The sequence below is a fragment of the Ictalurus furcatus genome, chromosome 12 (assembly GCF_023375685.1).
Source record: "Ictalurus furcatus strain D&B chromosome 12, Billie_1.0, whole genome shotgun sequence".
NCBI lineage: Eukaryota > Metazoa > Chordata > Actinopteri > Siluriformes > Ictaluridae > Ictalurus > Ictalurus furcatus.
Window position 1 is genome coordinate 4,168,692 of NC_071266.1, and position 20,390 is coordinate 4,189,081.

General features: G+C 39.5%; 1 protein-coding gene across 1 annotated transcript; it reads right to left on the bottom strand.

The window, feature by feature from the left end:
• Positions 1-2,366: 2,366 nt before the first annotated feature.
• Positions 2,367-6,206, bottom strand: pou3f3b (POU class 3 homeobox 3b). Its single transcript, XM_053637689.1, has 2 exons — positions 3,956-6,206; positions 2,367-3,587 (listed from the first exon to the last, which is right to left on the bottom strand). Exons 1-2 carry the CDS (start codon positions 5,261-5,263, stop codon positions 3,471-3,473), a joined length of 1,425 nt encoding a protein of 474 aa, XP_053493664.1. The 5' UTR covers positions 5,264-6,206; the 3' UTR covers positions 2,367-3,470.
• Positions 6,207-20,390: the final 14,184 nt, after the last annotated feature.

A 20,390-nucleotide genomic window follows, 5' to 3' on the forward strand; every position in this document is an offset into this window, starting at 1 on the left:
GTATTCATTTCCCCCCTATCGAATCTTAAAAGTGTAACTACATTCTTTTGGGAAAATACATTTAGAAACCTTGTGGATTCTTCGGCTGTCCTTCTGGAGAAACCCTTAAAGATTCTATGTAAAGCACTACACCATATTGCAGGGTGTTTCCCTGTCAGAACCTTTTTAGGAAGCCAAGAGAACCCTTAACTCTACCAAGAACCTTTTCAAGAACTCTATATCACAGTCAAAGGCTCCCAGCAGTGTTGCCTGAGAGTTTTAAAGGGATAACCACTCACATCAGAGTTCGTGTTGTAATTTATTAATGAATTGAATAACTTTGCAAACGAGTCATTTGTAATCGTGTAAGTGTGAGCAATAGTTTTTGCACCCTGGACTCCACAGATGGAATTGACATATTTCGAATTTCACATATAAAATTAAACTAATCATAGTTAAGCTTTTGACTTTAGTCCATTAATTTCAAGCTTGAAGGAAAAGGAACCTAACAAAATGACCCTGGGCCACATCGCAACGTAATCTTCTAATTCAGTTCAATACGCAGTTTTGTACACAAACAACTCAAGCTGACACAAGTGCAAACAACAAAAGTGGCTTTGAATTGCGTTTTTTTTTTTTTTGGTGAATTTTAATTATAAAACACACTCTTTTCTCATTCGTATACCAAATCAGTTTGAATGTCAGATCCCTATTACAGGGCACAAAGAGTGGAGATGCATAGGCTACTTCTATAACATTGATTGAATTCAGTTGCTTAGCAACTAGTGTATGGGAAATCATCCGCGAAATTTAAATTTTTTTGGAGAGTTGGGGATTGTGCGTTTTGCTGAATAGTCAGCTCGAGAAAGAAAAGTTGAAAGATAAGCAATTTCGCCCTTTTCTTTTCTCTCTCTCTCGTTTTTTTTTTCTTTTACAAAAAAATTTGTCCTGATACAACGGTGTTATTTAAAAAATAAAATAAAATAAAAATAAAAATAGAGCAGTGCTAAACTAATTTACTCTCAAGTAGGCTACGAGAAAATTAATCAACAGCATTCATGATAGGAAGGAAACGCATCTTACAGTGTTGTGTTTGTCCCCCCCCCCGCCCCCAAGCCAATATAGAGCCTAGAACATCCTTGATCTTTAAAAACACAGCCTACTGCACGGGCCTCAAAATCATACACCAAAACGCACCAATCATTAACGTCATTTCTGTTTTCCTTGTTTGTCAAGCTAGGTTTAGTAACTTTATTGTACTTTTGATTCAGTTGTAAACTTTGTATAGAAAATGAACTAAGCGGAAGAGTGGTACTTTTGGTGTTTTGGTTATCCAAAAAATGTCGTAAACGACGCGGCCAACAACCCCCCCCCAGAACCCGTGCTTTTATTGCATGTAGGATATTAGATTAGAGAATGTAAATATTTTGCTGGTGTTCAGGGATGAACAGAAATGTGCACAGAGAGAGAGAGAGAGAGAGAGAGAGAGAGAGAGAGAGAGAGAGATTTCTCAATGGTTCCAGACTGTAGCACTGTGCATGCGCATTTTGTTAAAATATTCACGCGACCAAGAATCAGGACTGGATGAAATAGAGGAAAATATTATCACAGTTAAAGAGCATAAGCATAAGCAGTCGTGAAAGCCACCGCAGGCCCAATAATTCCTTTGATTGCATACAAACTAATATGTGTGCTGCGTTCAAAATCAGCATAATCTTCATCGTCCTGCACATTTCACGACTACTAGGCTACATTATTTTGGTCAGTATTCTCTGAATCTTGCAGCTACAGCATCTATATCAAAATATAAAACGTCTCTCTTTGCATGTAAGCGATCTAATGCATGCATGCATCTTGGCTTGGGAAGCTGTCATGAGAAACCAGAAATTAGAAGTCAGGTGCACAACAAAAGCGAGTATTTAAAAGCTAAGCAGCTGTAAACACTCCACCTCGGACAAGCCTTCAACTTCTGCCCCGTGGGATCAAGGCCCAGTGAATAGCCACTACTGCTGCTACACAACATAGAGCAAAAAAAAAAAAAAGCTAATTTCTTGAAAAGAGAGGGGGGAAAAACCCCCCATGAAATTCCGTGATTATAAAAAGGCACGTTGCATTATAAAAAGAAACACTGATCATTTAAATTTAAACATGAACATGGCGCTCAGTGATGTAGCTTAAAATATCGAGTTGTTAGGGTCTACACAAGAGGCCCAGAAGAATTAGCATTGAAGAATATCTTTTGCATTATAATAAATCATTCTAACTACCACATCATTAGGTTAGCTCATATTTTTCATGTCTTCAGTTTGTAAAATAGCCTATATAAATTCCACTTGAACTATCATCTGTGTATTAAGATCTGAGAGCTTAGGCAAAACACACAATCATTTGTTTTTTCTGCATTCTAACAAATTTATTGTTCTCAATCATCTCTTACGGAATCACTACTAAAAATTAAATTACAATCAAATCATCACATCAAAATACCCTTTGTTATCGACTGCCAAAAGTCTGCTCTTGATTTGTGCTCGTTCAAAAAAACAAAACAAAACAAAACAAAAAAACATACAAAAAAAATTCAACGAAACAAATAAACAAAGTCGAAGAAAAAAAATAATAAAAATCAGGGAAGAGAACATTTTTACACAGTTCTGAAACGGGGGGGAAATAAATTACTGTTTAGAATAGTTCATATGTATCCCGAATAAAATATTAAAACAAAGCATTTGAATGAAAATATAAAGTAAATAATTCCGATCAACATCTGATCTAAGGAATCTATATATTGCCGGCTTTACATAGTCTCGTTTATTAAAACCTACCAAAGAATACTGCTTGGAAATGGCAGCATGGAGAACATCCACAGCTCCCGCAGAGGATTTCAAATAAGTGCAGCTGAGGAACCGTAAAGTCTTTTCAAACGTCTGTCTTTGATTTTTTTTTTTGTATTGTCTTCAAAAAAACAAAAAACAAAAAACAAAAAAACCCAACAACCAAAAAACAAAACAAAACAACAACAAAAAAACATCCGTGTGACGTTAAGTCCTTTACATAAAAACGTTCACAAAATATGATCTTAGAGATCTGAAAATGTGAGCAGTCTTTAAGGTTCTTTTTTTTTTTTCCTTTTTTTTCTTTTTTTTTTTGTTTTTTTTTTTGTCTGTTGTGTTTATAAGGTCTGGAAGGCAAGGCGAAAAATCCCATTCCGTGTCTTTTGTGAAGAAAAAAAAGAAAGGAACGAAAATATATTATAACGTGCAGTCTTCTCTGCAAAAATAAGTCGGAAGCGTCGCGGATGCTGTTCTCTTCTTCGATGTCGAATTTCATCCCCCTCTTTTTTTTTTTTTTTAAAGAGGGTTTAACGTCCCATCTCAATACATGCATTGACCTGCTTTCGGTTCCATCTCATAAACAAGAGTGTGTAGGGGTAGTAGGGAGGGAGGGGGGTGTCATTTCATTTTCAAATGATTTCGAAATTTTCCAACTTGATGTCAATGCGCCAAAATTACCTGATGGAACGAACGTGTGGTTGTTGTCACCTTCTGGTCGCCCGCCTCGCTCGGCCCGTTTAAACTTGCATCTTTTAAGTAATCTACTAAAAAATGTCCCTGAAAGAAAAAAAGCAGACAACCTTTTAGGTTAAAGACATTTGCGGGCCTGGAAGAACGTTAAAGCGGGGCGATATTGGGGGGGGAACAAGAGGGGGGGGGATTTTTTTTGTTTTGTTCTCTCTCTCTTACTCTCTCTCTCTCTCTCTCTCTCTCTCTCTCTCTGATGAAAAATAGATAATACATTTGCAGTCTCATTCCTATTTACCTCACAATCACAGTATCAAAATGTGTTTGCTATCTTCATGATAGTCTGTGTGTATATATAAAATATGCTTTTTGTTTCTTAAGTCTTGTTTATGCTTGTTCTACGTCTCACTGAACATTCGTTTGCAGTCCATGGAGGGGGGCGGTGTGTCTGCACTCACGTTGCCGACCTGCGAGTACACATCGTCCGGCGTCGGGGGCACTCCGGGCGGCGTCATGCGCTTCTCCTTCTGCCTGCGGTTGCAGAACCAGACGCGCACCACCTCCTTCTCCAGCTGCAGCGTGTCGGCCAGGGTGCTGATCTCCTGCGCTGACGGTTTAGGGCACTTGAGGAAGTGGCTCTCGAGCGCGCCCTTGACGCTCACCTCGATGCTTGTACGCTTCTTGCGTTTGCGGCCCTGTGCCGCGATCTTATCGATGCTCGTCGGACTGCCCGTGCTCGAGTCGGCCTCCTCCAGCCACTTATTCAGCAGCGGCTTGAGCTTGCACATGTTCTTGAAACTGAGCTGCAGCGCCTCGAAGCGGCAGATCGTGGTCTGAGAGAACACGTTGCCGTAAAGCGTACCGAGCGCGAGGCCCACGTCGGCCTGCGTGAAGCCAAGTTTGATGCGCCGCTGCTTGAACTGCTTGGCGAAGTGCTCCAGGTCGTCCGAGGTCGGCGTGTCTTCATCCGAGTGAGCCTCGTGGCTGTTGGGGCCGTGGTGACCCTGCTGCTGGTGGTGCTGATGCTGATGCTGCTGGTGGTGGTGGTGATGGTGATGCTGATGGTGATGATGGTGAGGGTGAGAATGCGGGTGCGCGCCGTGCTCCAGTTCAGGTGTGCCGCCTCGCACCAGCCCAGGGTGCACGAGACTTTGGCCGCCACTCAGCATGCCGTTTACCGTGAAGCCACCGGGTTGTGAGTAGATGAGCGATTGCTGCTGCTGTTGTTGTTGTTGCTGCTGCTGGCTCGCGGTAATGGCGGAGATGTGTGCAGCAGCTGCGGCGCCGCCCCAGGGAGCCGCGTGCGCCTGGTGCGGACCTAAATGCCGGTGATGCAGCGTGCTGGAAGTGTGCAAATCCTCGCGCGCCGTGCTGCTCTTCACATCCTGCTGCTGTTGCTGCTGAGACTGTTGCTGCTGCGGACTGGCCGCCATGCCCACCGGACTCGTTGACCAAGGCGAGGCGGCCTCGGCGGCCGCTACCGCGGCTGCGGCGGCTGCGGCGGCCGCATGAGGCAGCGACGTCACCCACTGGTGTGCGTGGCTCAGCATGTGGCCGCCGTTGCTCGCTGCCGCCATGGCCCCCTGCATGAAGTCACTCTGCACCATTTTCACCGCCGACTCGCCTCGGAAGCCGCCGGAGGACACCGAGGTCGCCGCGCCGCCGCCCGGCTGCATGCCCGCACCTCCTGAGTCCGAGTGCACTATCGAACCCGACGATAATATACTACTGCTGGGCAGATACGGATTAGAAGCCGCCGTGGCCATTCCGCCAATTTTATGAACAGCAGTTGTTTAAGCCCCCCTCCCTTTTCTTTTTCTTTTTTCTTGCAGAAACTTTCTCTCGCGCTCTTTTCTCGTTGCAAGCAAACTGTATCTCATGAATTATTCAAACTTTAAAAGTCTGAGTTGGGTTCTGGGGCGAACACCATCGAAGTGCGAAGCAACAAATGCCAGGAAAAAGGATACAGTGCACAGGTATAGGATGTACCAAAAAAATCCGTAAGCTATACTGTGCAGTTTGAATATTCGTACAATTCAGACATAATGAATAGAAATGATAATTCCTATTTTCTACGCCAGTGTCCAAAAGCCCTCTGAAGTCGTAAACAGTCTTCCTTATGTTGTCGCTTATGCTGTTTTTGGAATTTCTTTAAAAAACAAACAAACAAACAAACAAAAAAACAAAACAAAACATACACACAAAAAAATTCTCAGTGAAAAAAAATCTTAAAAAACAAAAAAACAAAAACAAAAACTTTGCCCCGTAAGTAAACTTCTGCTGATGGAACACGGTGATATTTTGTCCATAAAACCGTCCAAACGGATGCACCGTCACCGAATGGAAAGATATTAACCGTGTTTTTTCTTCGCTTCTTTTGTCATTTGGCCGCTGAGATTTCTCTTTCTCCGATCCCCTTTTTCTCTTTTCTTTTGCAGATTCTTTTATAGCGCTGTAGCGTCTCTCGTCTCTTTGTTCTGTTTTGATGTGTTTAAACCTGCCAAGCCGCTCCAGCTGAAGTACAATCCACTATTACAGTGTGAGGCGACGTCGCAAGGCTTCTTCCTCATTCGCTTGCTCTCTCTCTCTCTCTCTCTCTCTCTCTCTCTCTCTCTCTGGCAGTTAGCTCCGCTCTGTCCCTCCCTCAGCGCTTGAGGACACGCGACTGTTTACCCTGTGCCGCGCGCGTCCTCCGCGTCTCTCTCTCTCCCCCCCCCCCTCCAAAATACGAGGAAGTCGAGCGCATGCTTCTTCCTGATTGGACGACCGCCGCGTGATTGACAAGTCTGGAAAAGCCCGCTTCAGGCGTAAACCCCCCCTTCCGGTGATTGCAATTGGCTGCTTTTGAATTCCAGTAAATAAATCAAGATGCGTAATGTGCGTGCAATGAAATAAGAAAATAACAATACGCATCAAAAATAGATAGGCATGTTTTTGCCTGTAAGTTTGGAGCATCATATATATATATATATATATATATATATATATATATATATATATATATATATATATATATATATATATATATATAAAAGACACATAGAAGTCTTTTAATGATCCCAAACGGATCAATATAAGCTTGTTGTATATAGGCTACTGTTGGTTCATATAGCAGTGAAGTGCAAAACTCTTGATTAAAAATAATTACAGTTCGAATAAGAGATATGAGCACAGGTTCCTGTATAGAGCTGGGTATGGATGAACTATTAATGTAGGAATACTAGGCTAATTAAGGAGCTTAGTTCAAAATGTACAAAAAGCCAAGTCAGTATACACAGCAATGAACACAGCTGTCTCCCGTGACATGGATATGACTTTAAGAAGTATGTAAACATAGAAATGATACAGAATGCACTAAATGTAAAGTAACATACATACGCAGAAATAAAAGTACCAAAGTGTACTTTTTCCTTGTCACTGTGGAAAATGTTTTGTACCTTTATGTGTATATTTTACCCAAGAATATGCACATGGTGCACTTTCAAAGCGATATCAATGATCCTTAAAGTAAAGTTATGCACCTTCGATTCTTTTTGAAGGTATATAAGATGCATACAAAAGATGTACATGACAGCTTGATACATTTACTGTGTATACTTAAAGCCATATGTAAAGTGAAAAAAAAAAATCCAAAAATTCACCCCCCCACCCCCGCCCCCCCACCTTTGATTTCACTCAAAGGGCACTTGCATGTGGCTCCTTAAGAGTTAACTCGAGACGACGTGAGATGCTTCCAAGCGGAAACTGCAGCGCGCGGGCAACCCCACTGGAACAGGGCACGAGAGAAAGTGGCAACCAAACCGAGGGCAAAACTAAGCAGTCCTGTGAGAATTCGCAGAAAATATGTCTCGTAATTCGAGTAACAGTACCAAGGAACGACATGCACGCCGCACATGCCATCGATTCATTCTCCAACTGCCTGTTTCAACACCAGTCCCCTACAGGATGCAAGCAGGGGCATAAATGAACGTCAAGTAATGAATTGGAGCTGGCACGCCTGCTTGGCAAAAAGAGGCCAAACAAAGCTGATGAGCGCGAGATGATTTTCTCTCCTTAATGTGCTGTTGAAAGAAGAAACGTCATTCCCGAGGAAGGGTAGATAACAATTCACAAACTAATTGTTATTGTGCACTAAAGGCTATTTCGATGGCTAGTATAGGGAAGGATAGGATACATCAGGTTTAATTCAGAGAGAGAGAGAGCATATTAAACAGATCGGACAGATTTCCTGAAATGCACGAGAGAGAGAGAAAGAGAGAGAGAGAGAGAGAGAGAGAGAGAAACAGCACATTCCCTGTGTGTCCCAGCAGGTTTAATCTGAATCAAACTAAAATAAAATGAGAGAACCTCCAGGATTTGTTTACACTGAACGCCAGAGCAGGGCCGCTGCCATGGGGCCGTCTAGTCATTAATATACAGCAGGCTTTTGGGGCTAAAATATCTGCGTTGCGTTTTTTTAGCGCGCGTTTACAAAAAAAAAAAAAAAAAAAAAAAGAAAAGAAAAGAAAATGGGCGTCTCGCGTGGCTGTGAAGAAACGCGAGGAAAAAAAAAAGAAGAGAAGGAGAGTGGAAGCGTGCAAACGACCAAGTTTTGAAGTTTAAACGAAATCTCAAATGCATGATGTTTGTTATTTGTTTGTTTACGGGACAAGGTCCCCATGTTCCCCGCTGAGGACGTCATTTGTTCTTGGTGCAAGCAAGAGAGGGGGAAAATCCCCAAGTATAACAAGAGACGAACAGTTAGTGCTGATTTTCATTTGCATAAATTTTCATATATTTTAGTGAAAATAATAGCGGTGCCGAGGAGAGCTCTCCGCTCAGTCGAGGCAGAGCGAAAATCTTAGGAAGGACCAGATCGGAGGAGGGAGACTGCACGGTTACTGACCAAGATGTGAAAAAAAAACCTAAATCTGAGACTTTTTTAAGAATGTTTTTTTGGAGAACCTGGATTATTTGCTCACGGTAAGTGATGCACATTCTGTCTTTTGGAATGTTTAGTGCTTATGGAATTAGGATTTCAGCATTAGACACACAAATACATATACTATATATATATATATATATATATATATATATATATATATATATATATATATATATATATATATATATATATGTATGTATATATATATATATATATATATATATATATATATATATGCTTTTAGCTAGACAAAATCAATAGGGCTTTGTGGTTAAGCTGCATGGTTTTGTAGTGAATGTCCAGTAAAGAGGGGAGAGAGCAATCAATCAAATCCAAACAGGACACTCTCTGTGGAATATCTCCTGTGGGCGCGCGCGTGCATGTGGCAGTATGGCATAGGAAACCCGTCCGCGTGAAGTGAATCGATTCTCCCTACTCTCACCTTTCTGTAAAGTTTGACGAAACTTGAGCATGCTGCTCTTTAAGAACTAACGGGTGGAGAAACACGACAGTCATAAACAGGATAAACGGGAAGGAGGAGAGACTCAGGAGGACTCACGGATTTAAAAAAAAAAAAAAAAAAAAGGAAATTTTTTGCATGCGCAGGTGTGCGCAAAATTTGTATTCGATTCTGTTTTCTACTCTCTCTCTCTCTCTCTCTCTCTCTCTCTCTATATATATATATAGATATATAGATACACACACACACACACACACACACACACACACACACACACACACACACATATATATATATATATATATATATATATATATATATATATATATATATATATATGTGTGTGTGTGTGTGTGTGTGTGTGTGTATGTGTGATATTTAGGCTAGTCTAACTTGTTATTCTATATGTCGAGGTAGGTTATTATAATCTATTTTTGTATGCATATAGTGCACATGCTCTTAGTCGCTGCTTTCCTCTGGGGTTAACTGCGTCCCATCTCTCCCCCAAATAAAGCCCGTTGGTTGCATTGCTGAACTGTGCGCTTGGGTTGCCATGGTGAGTGGAAGAAAAGAGGGAACACTGGCCGCATTAAGCTATATGTTTGTGCACTGGAGTCGAGATGAAAGACCTTTGGCGAAGCCAAGATGATCAAACTGACCCCTCACATTCGCTTTAGTCCAACGCGTCGTTTTTTGAACTGATCCGAACCGAGTTGCTGGAAAGCTGCTTTTGGATTCTGAAGGCTAAAATCCCAAATTGACACTCAGTGACGTGACGGGGCGCGTGTGAGTACCAGCAGGTGGCGCGCTTACTTGCGAGAGCGCGCGTGATTGGTGAGTGGAGCCTTATTAAGAATTTATGATTTTTTTTTTTCACCCCAAAAAATGTGAGCAAAAAACAACAACCTTGCATTACTGAATTAAAAGACTGAGAATGAACATCGAACAAGAGGCGACGCTTCATGACTCAGTCCCTGTTAAACTTAGCAGTGATTCAGTCAATTTAAAATGAATTCAAGTAGCCTATGCTTTCGAAAATAACATATTTCCTGCAAATCGAGCTCAGACACACAGACTACGACATATTTCCTCCGAAATAAATTATTATTATTATTATTATTATTATTATTATTATTATTATTAATTAAATTTCTTTGTAACAAAAATCCCCAAAATAAATGGAAATTTTACATTTATTAAATACAGTTGGTTTATTTAAGAAAACAATCTTGGTTTTCAGAATAATAACTGGCTTATATTTCGCATTTTAGGCTGTTATTTGACAAACAACTAAATAAAATAAAGATAAAAAAAAGAAAGAAAAAAAAAAGAAAGAAATTCTGGATCTATGCAAGCATCCATCCTTGTAAAGTACACATTTAAAGTACTCCGAACTGATCATAAAGTATGAAATATTTCAGAATTTTTGTCCGACACTTTACATTTGTATGAGTATTAGAACCTTATTTGTGTCATTTTGTTTGTTTGTTTGTTTGTGAGTTATTTATTTATTTTTTAAAATTATTATTATTATTATTTTTAAACAGCCTACAGGGGCAGTGAGTTATTTAAATTGGAAACAAGTTTAAATCTCAAATATCCACACGTTTCAAATAATAGTCTGTTTTTAGGAAAATGAGGTTCCATCTATTACATCCACAAGCACACAATGAACAAACAGATAAATATGCTCCCGAACAGGGGGAAAAAAAAAATATAAATCAACTACTATTTGCATTCCGTCGATCTTCTGTAAATCTACCTTTTCAAGCACGAAAGCCCAGCGGAAATTAAGATTTAAAGTAATCAAGTAAAAGATATTCCCGAGTTGTGCTTGTGCATTAGTAGTGCTTGGATGTAATAGGTATCTGATGCTCAGACAACAGTAATGTGCATCGAAATATTTTTATTTCACTTCGTCATTAGGGTAATCTGATGCATTGTAATCGGTGTGTTATTGTTAACATTTTTAATTCAGCAATATACATGAGGAAAATGTCTAAAAGTACTGAATAATCGTGACAATGTTGCAACTTAAATATTATGCTAAAAAAACCAAAACAAAACAACGCGCTGATTCCAGTAAAGTAATTTTGCATAAATTATTATATAATATTATGGTATGGATTATTTGTAACAACAACAACAACAACAACAACAACAATAATAATAACAATAATAATAATAACAACAACAATAATAATAATAATTCCCATTGCATTTCTATTTTCAGTTGTCAGAATGTGAAAACCTTTTCATTATCGTTCAAATCGTGATTTCTTGTGTAGCGTCCAAGTTTGGCGACATTAGTTTTTCCACTTGAGCTAACAGGTGATGGAAGCGTATGGCTGCCAATTCGAGTCATCACCCCTTTCTTCAGTCAGCATAATCTGTCGAGGTAATATCATTCAGAAATTCAGAACTTCCCAGAACAGCATAAATGTATATTAAACATTTTGAAACACATTTAGAACAATTTAAGTGAAACTGGAGTTGAAATGCTACTACAGTGTTATCTATATAGTGTAACTTGTTGATGGTTGTTAGTAGACAGGAGCACAGCTAAACAGTTAAAAGAAAGAAAGAAAGAAAGAAAGAAAAAAAAAAATATATATATATATATATATATATATATATATATATATATATATATATATATATATATATATATATAGTGTGAGATGACATTGATTAGTGCTCATAAGTTTATATTTTTGGTTAGCATGGTAAGGTTTATTGATTGAAACTTAAAGTAAAGTTTGTATATCAAACATATATTGATGGACTGACATTTTATAGAAAAAGCAGAATTTAGAAACATTTTTAAGCAACTGCCAAAGAATAAAAAATGTTCTATGTCATTCATAAAGTACATGGAAAATCCACATCACCACCTATTTGTTTATTTGAAATCAATGTATAATGTGATAATGCGATTTAGTTGGCAACTCTACTATTAAGCAGTGCTTCTTGAATAGCTTGATTGTTCTATCAATTATTCATTATGGTCAAGTCACAAGCAAAAAGGCTGTGCGTGTATATTTTCAAGAGTTTGCTAGACTAATTGGTTATCGCTGATGTACAGTGGAGATCTAGATCTACTCAGGTTCAGCCTGACCACAGTCAGTGTCTGCCTGTATGAAAAGTACAAGTGTTTCAGTGGCTAAATCCTACCAATAAAAACGAAATATGTCAAATTGATGGTTTTATCATCATGCACTTTGAGTGTCAAAAGACCTCTTGTAAGAAAGAGAGAAAATCTTAAGGAAAAAAAAAAAAAAAAAAAAACAGGCCTCAGTGGATCACAGGTGTAGGAGTGTGTAGCAAATTTGTTTAGAAATATTTCACTTGCTGATGCAATGCCTCACTGCCAGTGTACGGATGTGTGTACTGGTTGTGTTTGAGTGGGAGATAAGAGATAAGTCAGGAGCAAAAGCTGAAACGAAGAAAAAAGAAAAAAAAAAAGATGTTTCTGAGTGTGCAGTGAAAAAGTTAAGCAGGCCTTGATCATCTCCCCTGTGTCAGAATGGATCAGGTCACACTTTTACACTCTCAGGTACTGGACTTTCTCTGGTTAATTGTGTCATCATGTACTGTATACATATTATTCGATTTAGGATCAGCATTCATCAATATTTCTGTTCATTTAAGCAACAGGAGTCTCATTTGCGTTGGTCTTTCTATACTTCTGAGTTGAGAAGGTGAGCTGTGATGTTTCCTCTGTAATGTAACCAGCTAACTGTGTGTAGCCCACGCTTGTGGCTCCTGTGTTTTTGTTTGTCAAACAGCTCCGATCCCCCAGGAGAGCGGTTTGTGGTAGCTCCCTGCTCAGGATTACATTAATCAAAGCATTTTATTTCCCCAGAGACATGACGGCACGAATCACCCCAAATCCCAATCAAATTGGATAACAGAGAAACAGAGCTCTCTGAATGACCTCTCCGCCTTTTTCACTTCTCGCTTCAGGAGGAAGGACGGATCTCCTGCAGTTCCAGTTTCAGTACAGAAAATAAAGCATTTGTGCTATTGTTGAAGGGAGACAACAGCAGTAGTTGTAACGTGTGCTAATTTTCTATACTGTTTTCGAGCAGTCGTTCTCAAAGTGGGGTGACCAGCGTGCCAAGCGGTCTGTTTTAAAAAAAACAAAAACAAAACATTGTTACAGTTGTGGAAATAACAATCCAACATTATCAAAAGTCACATCAACATCACGTGTCAATAAACACGTGACCTTTTTTTTTATGCTTGCACATGTGTTTTCCCCCAACAACATGATTAATTTATTTTTACATGTAATTCTCAAGATTCATTTATCATCATATATCACATATTGTTCACATGATGTCACACGTGCAATGTTCAGGGCATTACAGGTTGTTGAAATGAACCTTCACATATTTTTCACGTGATCACATTTTTATTCAGATAATCACATGGGAAAAACTTTGGATCACTTTGGAATTTTCCTCAAGAGATGTTTGTTATTTTCTTCTTCTTCTCCTTCTTCTTCTTCTTCTTCTTCTTCTTCTTCTTCTTCTCCTTCTTCTTCTTCTTCTTATTGAGTTCCTTGTTATTAGTCAGTTTGACTGGTCTATTGAATTGAATGGGTTAATCCAAACAAGTATGAATAATGTCAAACTGAAACTAAGTTTTATTAATAAATGTTTCCTGTAAGTGGAAATTTCAGAAATGAAAAGCTCTCTGGCTTGGTTAGGTCAGGGTTAGGGAGTTCTTGGCTGTTTTGAGAACTCCTATTTTAGCGGATATTGCTAGACCCTGTAAGTGCATGAACATTAATGTTCGTGGCTGAGGGAAAATAAATAAAGGTTAATTTTGTGAATTAAATGTAGACTTGCTATAGATTTGCATTCCTCGTTGCGGGTAGTACTGTCCAACATACTTAGCCACTAAATCAAGCAATGGGCCTGTCTGAAAAGCTCAGGATGTGCCAAAAGGATTTTGAATGGAGAACATTTACAATGCAAGTGCCTGCTAAAACCCAGAATAGGCTTAATGTGCGTCCAGGAAACTGTCCCACTGTGGTCATGCAGTTCAATTAGGACAATATTTAGCTAACTCACCTTCCTTGTCAGAAATAATGCTTTAAAGAAAAAAAAAAATTGGTTTGTTATTTGCAAGGGGTGGGGGGGCAAATGAAGCGAGCGTAGGCCTGTCAGCATAATGACTCTTTAAAAAAAGCTGGCATAAATACAGCAGCACTAGTCTATTACAGGTAATGCAAATAAAATAAAGGCTATAATTTTTGCTCCTGTATTATATCAGTGTAGCTGGCGTGCAGTGTGGGAGATTCATGGGGAAATTCAAGGAGGAAATGTCGGCCTCTTTATGGCTCCAGCACACAAATTCAGCACTCGTTCTCCCAGGCCAATCAGGGATAAATGATGGGCTCGCTGCTGGAGTTAGCTACATCCACTGTGTGCTAACACTGCTGGAGCTGCGTTGCTGGCAGCTACACTGCCTATCTAGTCTTTTAGAAGGAGCTGCATGCTGATATGAAGTGATGGTTCATCATAACCTGTAAATGAAGTGAAATGCATCGTGGGACTTGTGCGTTTTCTTCGAGAAGGGAAGCAAAGCAGAGTTTTTCTTAGTGCTCTGTTTTATTTGGCGCAGTGTAGCCTGGTGACTCACGAAAAAAAAAAAAACAAGAAGTAGTGGGAAATATGTTCTCTGTGAATCACTGAGTGTACTGAGTGTGTCAGTATGTGGATAGCATCTTCGTGCTCTTGTATGTGTGACCATGCTCGGCGGTTGGGAGGCCTTGATTCATGCGCACGTTACGTACTTTTGATGCTAATAACCCTCTCCGTGTTCAAGCTACGCCCGGGCCCATTTGTTTAGAAATGGGTTTGCATACATCTTCAGTGCCTCGTGCTTGCCTCATAGGTTCTCCCATAGCTCAGACACACTGGTGCCGTTTCCCTCTTTCCTTCCTTCTCTCTTTATGCGCACACATACCTACAGGGCAACAAAAGCAACATTGAGGAGCGTGTTAACTTCTGTGCCAAGCTGCCCACCACATATTACTCAATGCCTGGCCAGGGCACACAGGACCAACTCATTTATGGGACATTATATTTTTATCAAATGAGCTAACTTTTATTTAAAATGTGCATACAGGGCACGTTTAACAACACGACGAGGCTGAATAATAGCCAAAGCAAGAGGAACATATGTGTCTCATGTATAAGGTGGAAAGGTCAATGAGTCCAATTTGCAGTGCACATGGTAATACCTCTGCAATATTACTGCAGCGTGTGTGTGTGTGTGTGTGTGTGTGTGTGTGCGTATGACACAATGTAAACTGGAACCACACTTACATACACAACACACGCATGCTTTTTTCTTCATTTGAGACGGACATTGGATATTGCCAATATTTTATATATATATATATATATATATATATATATATATATATAAATGTGTTTTTGGCGGATATATAGGCTTGCTTTGGAGTCTTTTTCCTTGCCTCTGATTAGGGATCTAGATCTAGATTTATGTTTATTCCCAAGTCTCACCCTTTGGAGTGGAGAATCCCACATGGATACTGTAGGTTTGTACCTAGGAAATGTTGCTGTCTTGTATTTTTACCAGGACTCACTCACATAACATGCTCATACTGAATATCCTTTTAACTTTATAGTATAACATTATAGAAAAGTAATAGTGTATACTATCGGGTGTCAGAATAAGATTTAAGTCTGGTTCCTTTCATGGTTTCTTCCTCATGTCGTCTCAGGGAGTTTTCCTTTCAACTGTCACCTCATTAGGGATCTAAATCTACATCCGGATTTCCGTAATGCTTCTTTATAACATTTATGTCTATTGTTAAAAGTGCAATACAAATACAATTGGATCGAATTGAGTTGAATAGATTTCTGTAAAGTTGCTTTGGGACGGTTGGTTTTTGTTAAAAAAAAAAAAACGGTTGATAAAGGGATGTATAAGAGCGTACTTAGTATCGGCATGCTAAATTTGTGTCATGGTCTTCTCCAATTGAAAATTCTACGATGAGGGAAGATCTCATTACACAGGATCAGGAGGATACTATAAACAGAGAATTAAACATGACACAAAAGGAAAAAAAAAACAACAACACAAATTCATATTCACCAGAACAACAAGAATTCAAAGTAGAAAAAGGCACATTTTAAGGCTTATTAATACATCCTTCTTCACAGCCCTGAGGGAAGCTACGTAGATTATGGCTCAATAACTAGAAGCGACTCAAAAGCAATGCTGACTTTTCTCTCTTATTTAAATCTGCAGTACATTTGTAGTTTTTTTCCCCCCTATTTTTATTTTTTATTTTTTATTTTTTACAGTAATGCATAATTCATGTATTAGGGAGCTGCTCAAAGTGTTTACGGTAAACAACTACTAAATGCAACCTCATAAATGAAAGACGAAAATGTTAATGTTTTTGACACATAGTGTTTTATACAGTACATGTGCCCTTCTATCAGCTTCTAATAGAGATCCTGTCACCTTTCTTTTGCAGAAGAGGACTGCCCTCCTTCGGTCCCTCGCTCCACTCATCCTCGTCTCTCCACCTCTCGCCTTCCATCAGGGACAGGGGCCCCTACTAGGGACCCAGCCTTACAGTACAACCAAGGGACCAATGCCATGGCCATGCTGCAAAGACACACACACACACACACACACACACAAACACACACACACACTTCCGTTTTCAGCTCACACTGGCACTGCAGCCCTTCTCCTTCTGGCTATTTTTCTTTGAGAGACTATAAAAAATATGCAAATGCTATTGTTAAAGAAGAAAGCAAAGGCGTTTGTTTCTCCACGCTTATAGAGTGCAAGGAAGGCGAAAGGAAGGATTTCACATTTGTCTCTTTATGAAGACGGACAGAGAAAGAGGGAATACGCACAATAGGTGACCAGGTAGGATATTAAAATTAGCTCCCAAAAGCAGCCGTTGCTAGTTATTCTAGTGGGGCTGGTGTCAAGAGCGCCACTCTGGGGCTCTCTTTCATCATGGACGTCAGGCCTTAAACACATGCCGTCGAGCGCTTAAACAGTGCAGAAAGTATGGAGGCACATTTGCAAAGCCCTCATGGTGCCATCTACACTTTTTGAAGTGATTACGGAGACGGCTCAGATCAAAGGCTCTGACAACTCAGAGTGCCCGCCAAGACTGAGCCGCACTAATCGTGCCGAAGAGTCAGGCAACAATGCAACACACGCATAAAAAGATTATCAGGAGACAGAAAAACGTCTGGGGAAGCAAATACAGGAATAGATGTATTTATTTTATTTATTTTTTTCAATTCAACAGCACTGATAAAGCGGAGGAGATCAGCAAAAACATTAATAAATAAATATTAAAATGATCAGATGTTGGGGGAAAAAAAAATGATGGAGGAACATTTTTGCAGGAAAATGTTTCACGTTTAGCAAGAGCTTTGAGGCTGATGACGTGCTCGTTCTAACTCAGCTACATGTAAGGCCTAGTAGTCAAAATGGCCTGGTTTGTTTCTATTGAATAAAATTCCTCCTACAATACAGGATGTACCTTCCTTATATAGTGTTTCCAGATCACATACTTTTGCATAATTATATTACAGTAAGCACAGAGTTTTCATTTCCTATGGCTCGACATAATACCTGCAAGAGAAGCATGTGTTTTCATGGTTCAGTTTTATTTCTGCTGTTCCATTGTCATTCCTTTTGACTATAACTGAATTACTCAGAGTAAAACATGCTGTAATAACACTGCTAGACCGTGCATGACTGTTACATTTATTGTTTCTAAAGCAGTAATATCAGAATATAGATAACATTTTAGATATTATATAGGACGCAGCCATAAATAAAGAAATAAATGCATATGTACAGTACATTAACAGTAATATACTGTACTGTAACTGCCTTAATAATATAGACTGGCAAATGCAGGTAAGACCTTCAAGGACAAAATCCCACCTGACCCCTCTGTCACGTCTCGTGCAATGCTTTCCAACATTTCTTTCATGCTGTTTTATTTTATTATTATTTTTTTTATAGTTCTCTTTGTGGACTTTGTAATCTGTGTACACTGTGCTGGTGCATGAACAATAAAGGTTCTGTGAGCTCAAGCCATCTCCTCTCTCTGCCTGCTGTTTACTGTGTCACTCGGAGCCACTCTCTCGCTCTGTCCTGTGAGCTCTGGAAGCTTTCCAGACCCTCGGATTCCGAGTGGTCTCGCTCTCTGAACAGAGGCCAAGACAACGAGCCTTTCACTAACAGCGGCCGAACTTCTAGTGCCGCCAGCCGCGGAGAATGAATCTGCTTTTATCTGCCAGCCCAGTGCAGTACAATGAGTCTTCCTGTGCACGTAAGCATGAGACAGCAGAGAGAGAGGGTGAAACAGAGAGAGAGAGAGAGAGAGAGAGAGAGAGAGAGAGAGAGAGAGAGAGAGAGAGAGAAAGGGGTGGGTGAGTTGTAGCTATAAAACCCCAAAAAGCTATAAAGGTTCTTGTTGAAAGTAAAGATTTAACTGCAGCACATACACACACAGAAAGAGGGAGAAAAAACAAGGAGGCAGGTGAGTGATTAAAGGTAAATTGTACAAAAAAAAAGAGTATATACGGTTACATTTCTGTTCCCCAAGGTACAAATGTATTTAAAGATCCCCCAAATGTATATATATATATATTAAATGCGCTTTAAAAGCACAGAACATTCTCTTTCCCAAGTGAAAAGTACTGCATATACTAAATGCATATACAAATGATCTTCTCTTAAGCATAGACTATTATACCCGTGACAAGCAGGTGAACTTTAAGAACTGTACACATTTTTCTTTTAAAATAGCGCAATGACTACCTGCAATCTATGTTTGGAAAGGCAGGAGATGTTCATTTGGAAACAATATATATGTTTAGCTCCAACATACATGTGTATATGCATGTAAGTTTGTGTGCTGGGTTCAAGAAAGACAAAGAGTACTCAGAGTGGCTCAAATCTTGGTATGAAAAGGGAGAAGAAGTCCAGTTAAACAGTATGCAGGTGGTACACTCCAATTTTAAAACCTAATTTAATCTGTTTGGAAGTTACACACAAAATATTGATCTCAACAACACCTTTTCTTATACCATAATATCCTGTACCAGCAGTTCTAGCTGTAATTCAAATAACAGGTTTATATTAATGCACTCATTCTCAAATCTTATAATTTCTGTGATAACAGCTAATTCACAGGGACTTCACATAAACAGGTTAAAAATGTGCTGTTATGTAACAAAGTAAAACATATAATCGTTGATATGTTAAGTTTTCTGTAAGGAAACATTTATTCAGCATGCATTGAAGGAATCTCCAGTTTCAGTGCTTTCGGTCAGTACATTTTCTGCCATAGGAAAGTTTTCAGAATAGAGGACTTTCAGGGTACTCAGTCACGTGACGTTATTTTTTTTTTTTTGTCTTATTAACTTCGAGAGGGAGAGAGAGAAAAACAAGAGACTGGATGGGAGGACAATTCTGTTATAGCTGCTATAATGTAAATGATAACAGGAATGAACTTTTTTTTATGGATCTTCCACAACATTAAACACAACTGTAAACTGATAAACAAGAATCTTTGAGGTTTGATTCCCGCCTCCTTCCTGTGGAGTTTGCATGTTTCCCCCTTGCTTCAGGGGTGTCCTCCGGGTACTCTGGTTTCCTCCCTCAGTCCAACGACAAGCATTGTAGGCTGATTAACATCTCTAAATTGTCTGTAGTGTGAGTATGGGTGTGTGAGTGTGTGTGATGGGTTGGCACCCTGTCCAGGGTGTCCCCCACCTTGTGCCCTGAGTCCCCTGGGATAGACTCCAGGTACAGACAGATAATGGATGTATGGATGGAAAAAATGACATGTTCTTTAATTACCAAACAATATGTAAGTGTTGGCAAATTGCTGTGGTATGAGAGGAATAAAACCCACTGGGATGTGCTGTTATTTGATAATGATAAAAGCACGACGTCATTGATTATTTTCCTATAACACCTTTCCTATAACTGGTGTTTTATTCCTTACTTAAGACCATTGAAATATACATTCCTGGATATCCTATGATAAATATTTTGAAGAATTTTGAACACATAGGCATAGGTGTCATGGATTGTTCTGAAGAAGTTGGATTATTTTATTATATGTACAGTATATCTCTGTGCTTATAGATCAGTGCTTTGTGTCAATCACATTATCCGTACGCTGTGTATGTGTGTATGCGTGCTTGTGAATTCACACAGCAGCTTGGTCAGTGAGATGGTCATTGATTGCCGGATAATTAGCAGTGACCAACGGAAAAGTAACTTCTCTGCTTATGCTGTCAACACTGGAGTAAACCATCTGACCACTCTTTAATGAATGGCCATCGAGTGACCAGGCCCGCTCATTGACCCCTACAGTCTCTAAGGCCTGGTTTATTGGCTAACACACGTCCACCTGATCATCTGCCATTAAGGTTTCTGATAAACAGCCACGGATACCTTCAATAAT

Bases quoted from the DNA above. Each gene is read 5' to 3' on its own strand.
- pou3f3b (XM_053637689.1), bottom strand. From the start codon at position 5,263: ATGGCCACGGCGGCTTCTAATCCGTATCTGCCCAGCAGTAGTATATTA. The intron at 3,588-3,955 runs GTGAGTGCAGAC...TTTTTCTTTCAG, and splicing joins TGTACTCGCAGGTCGGCAAC to GGACATTTTTTAGTAGATTA.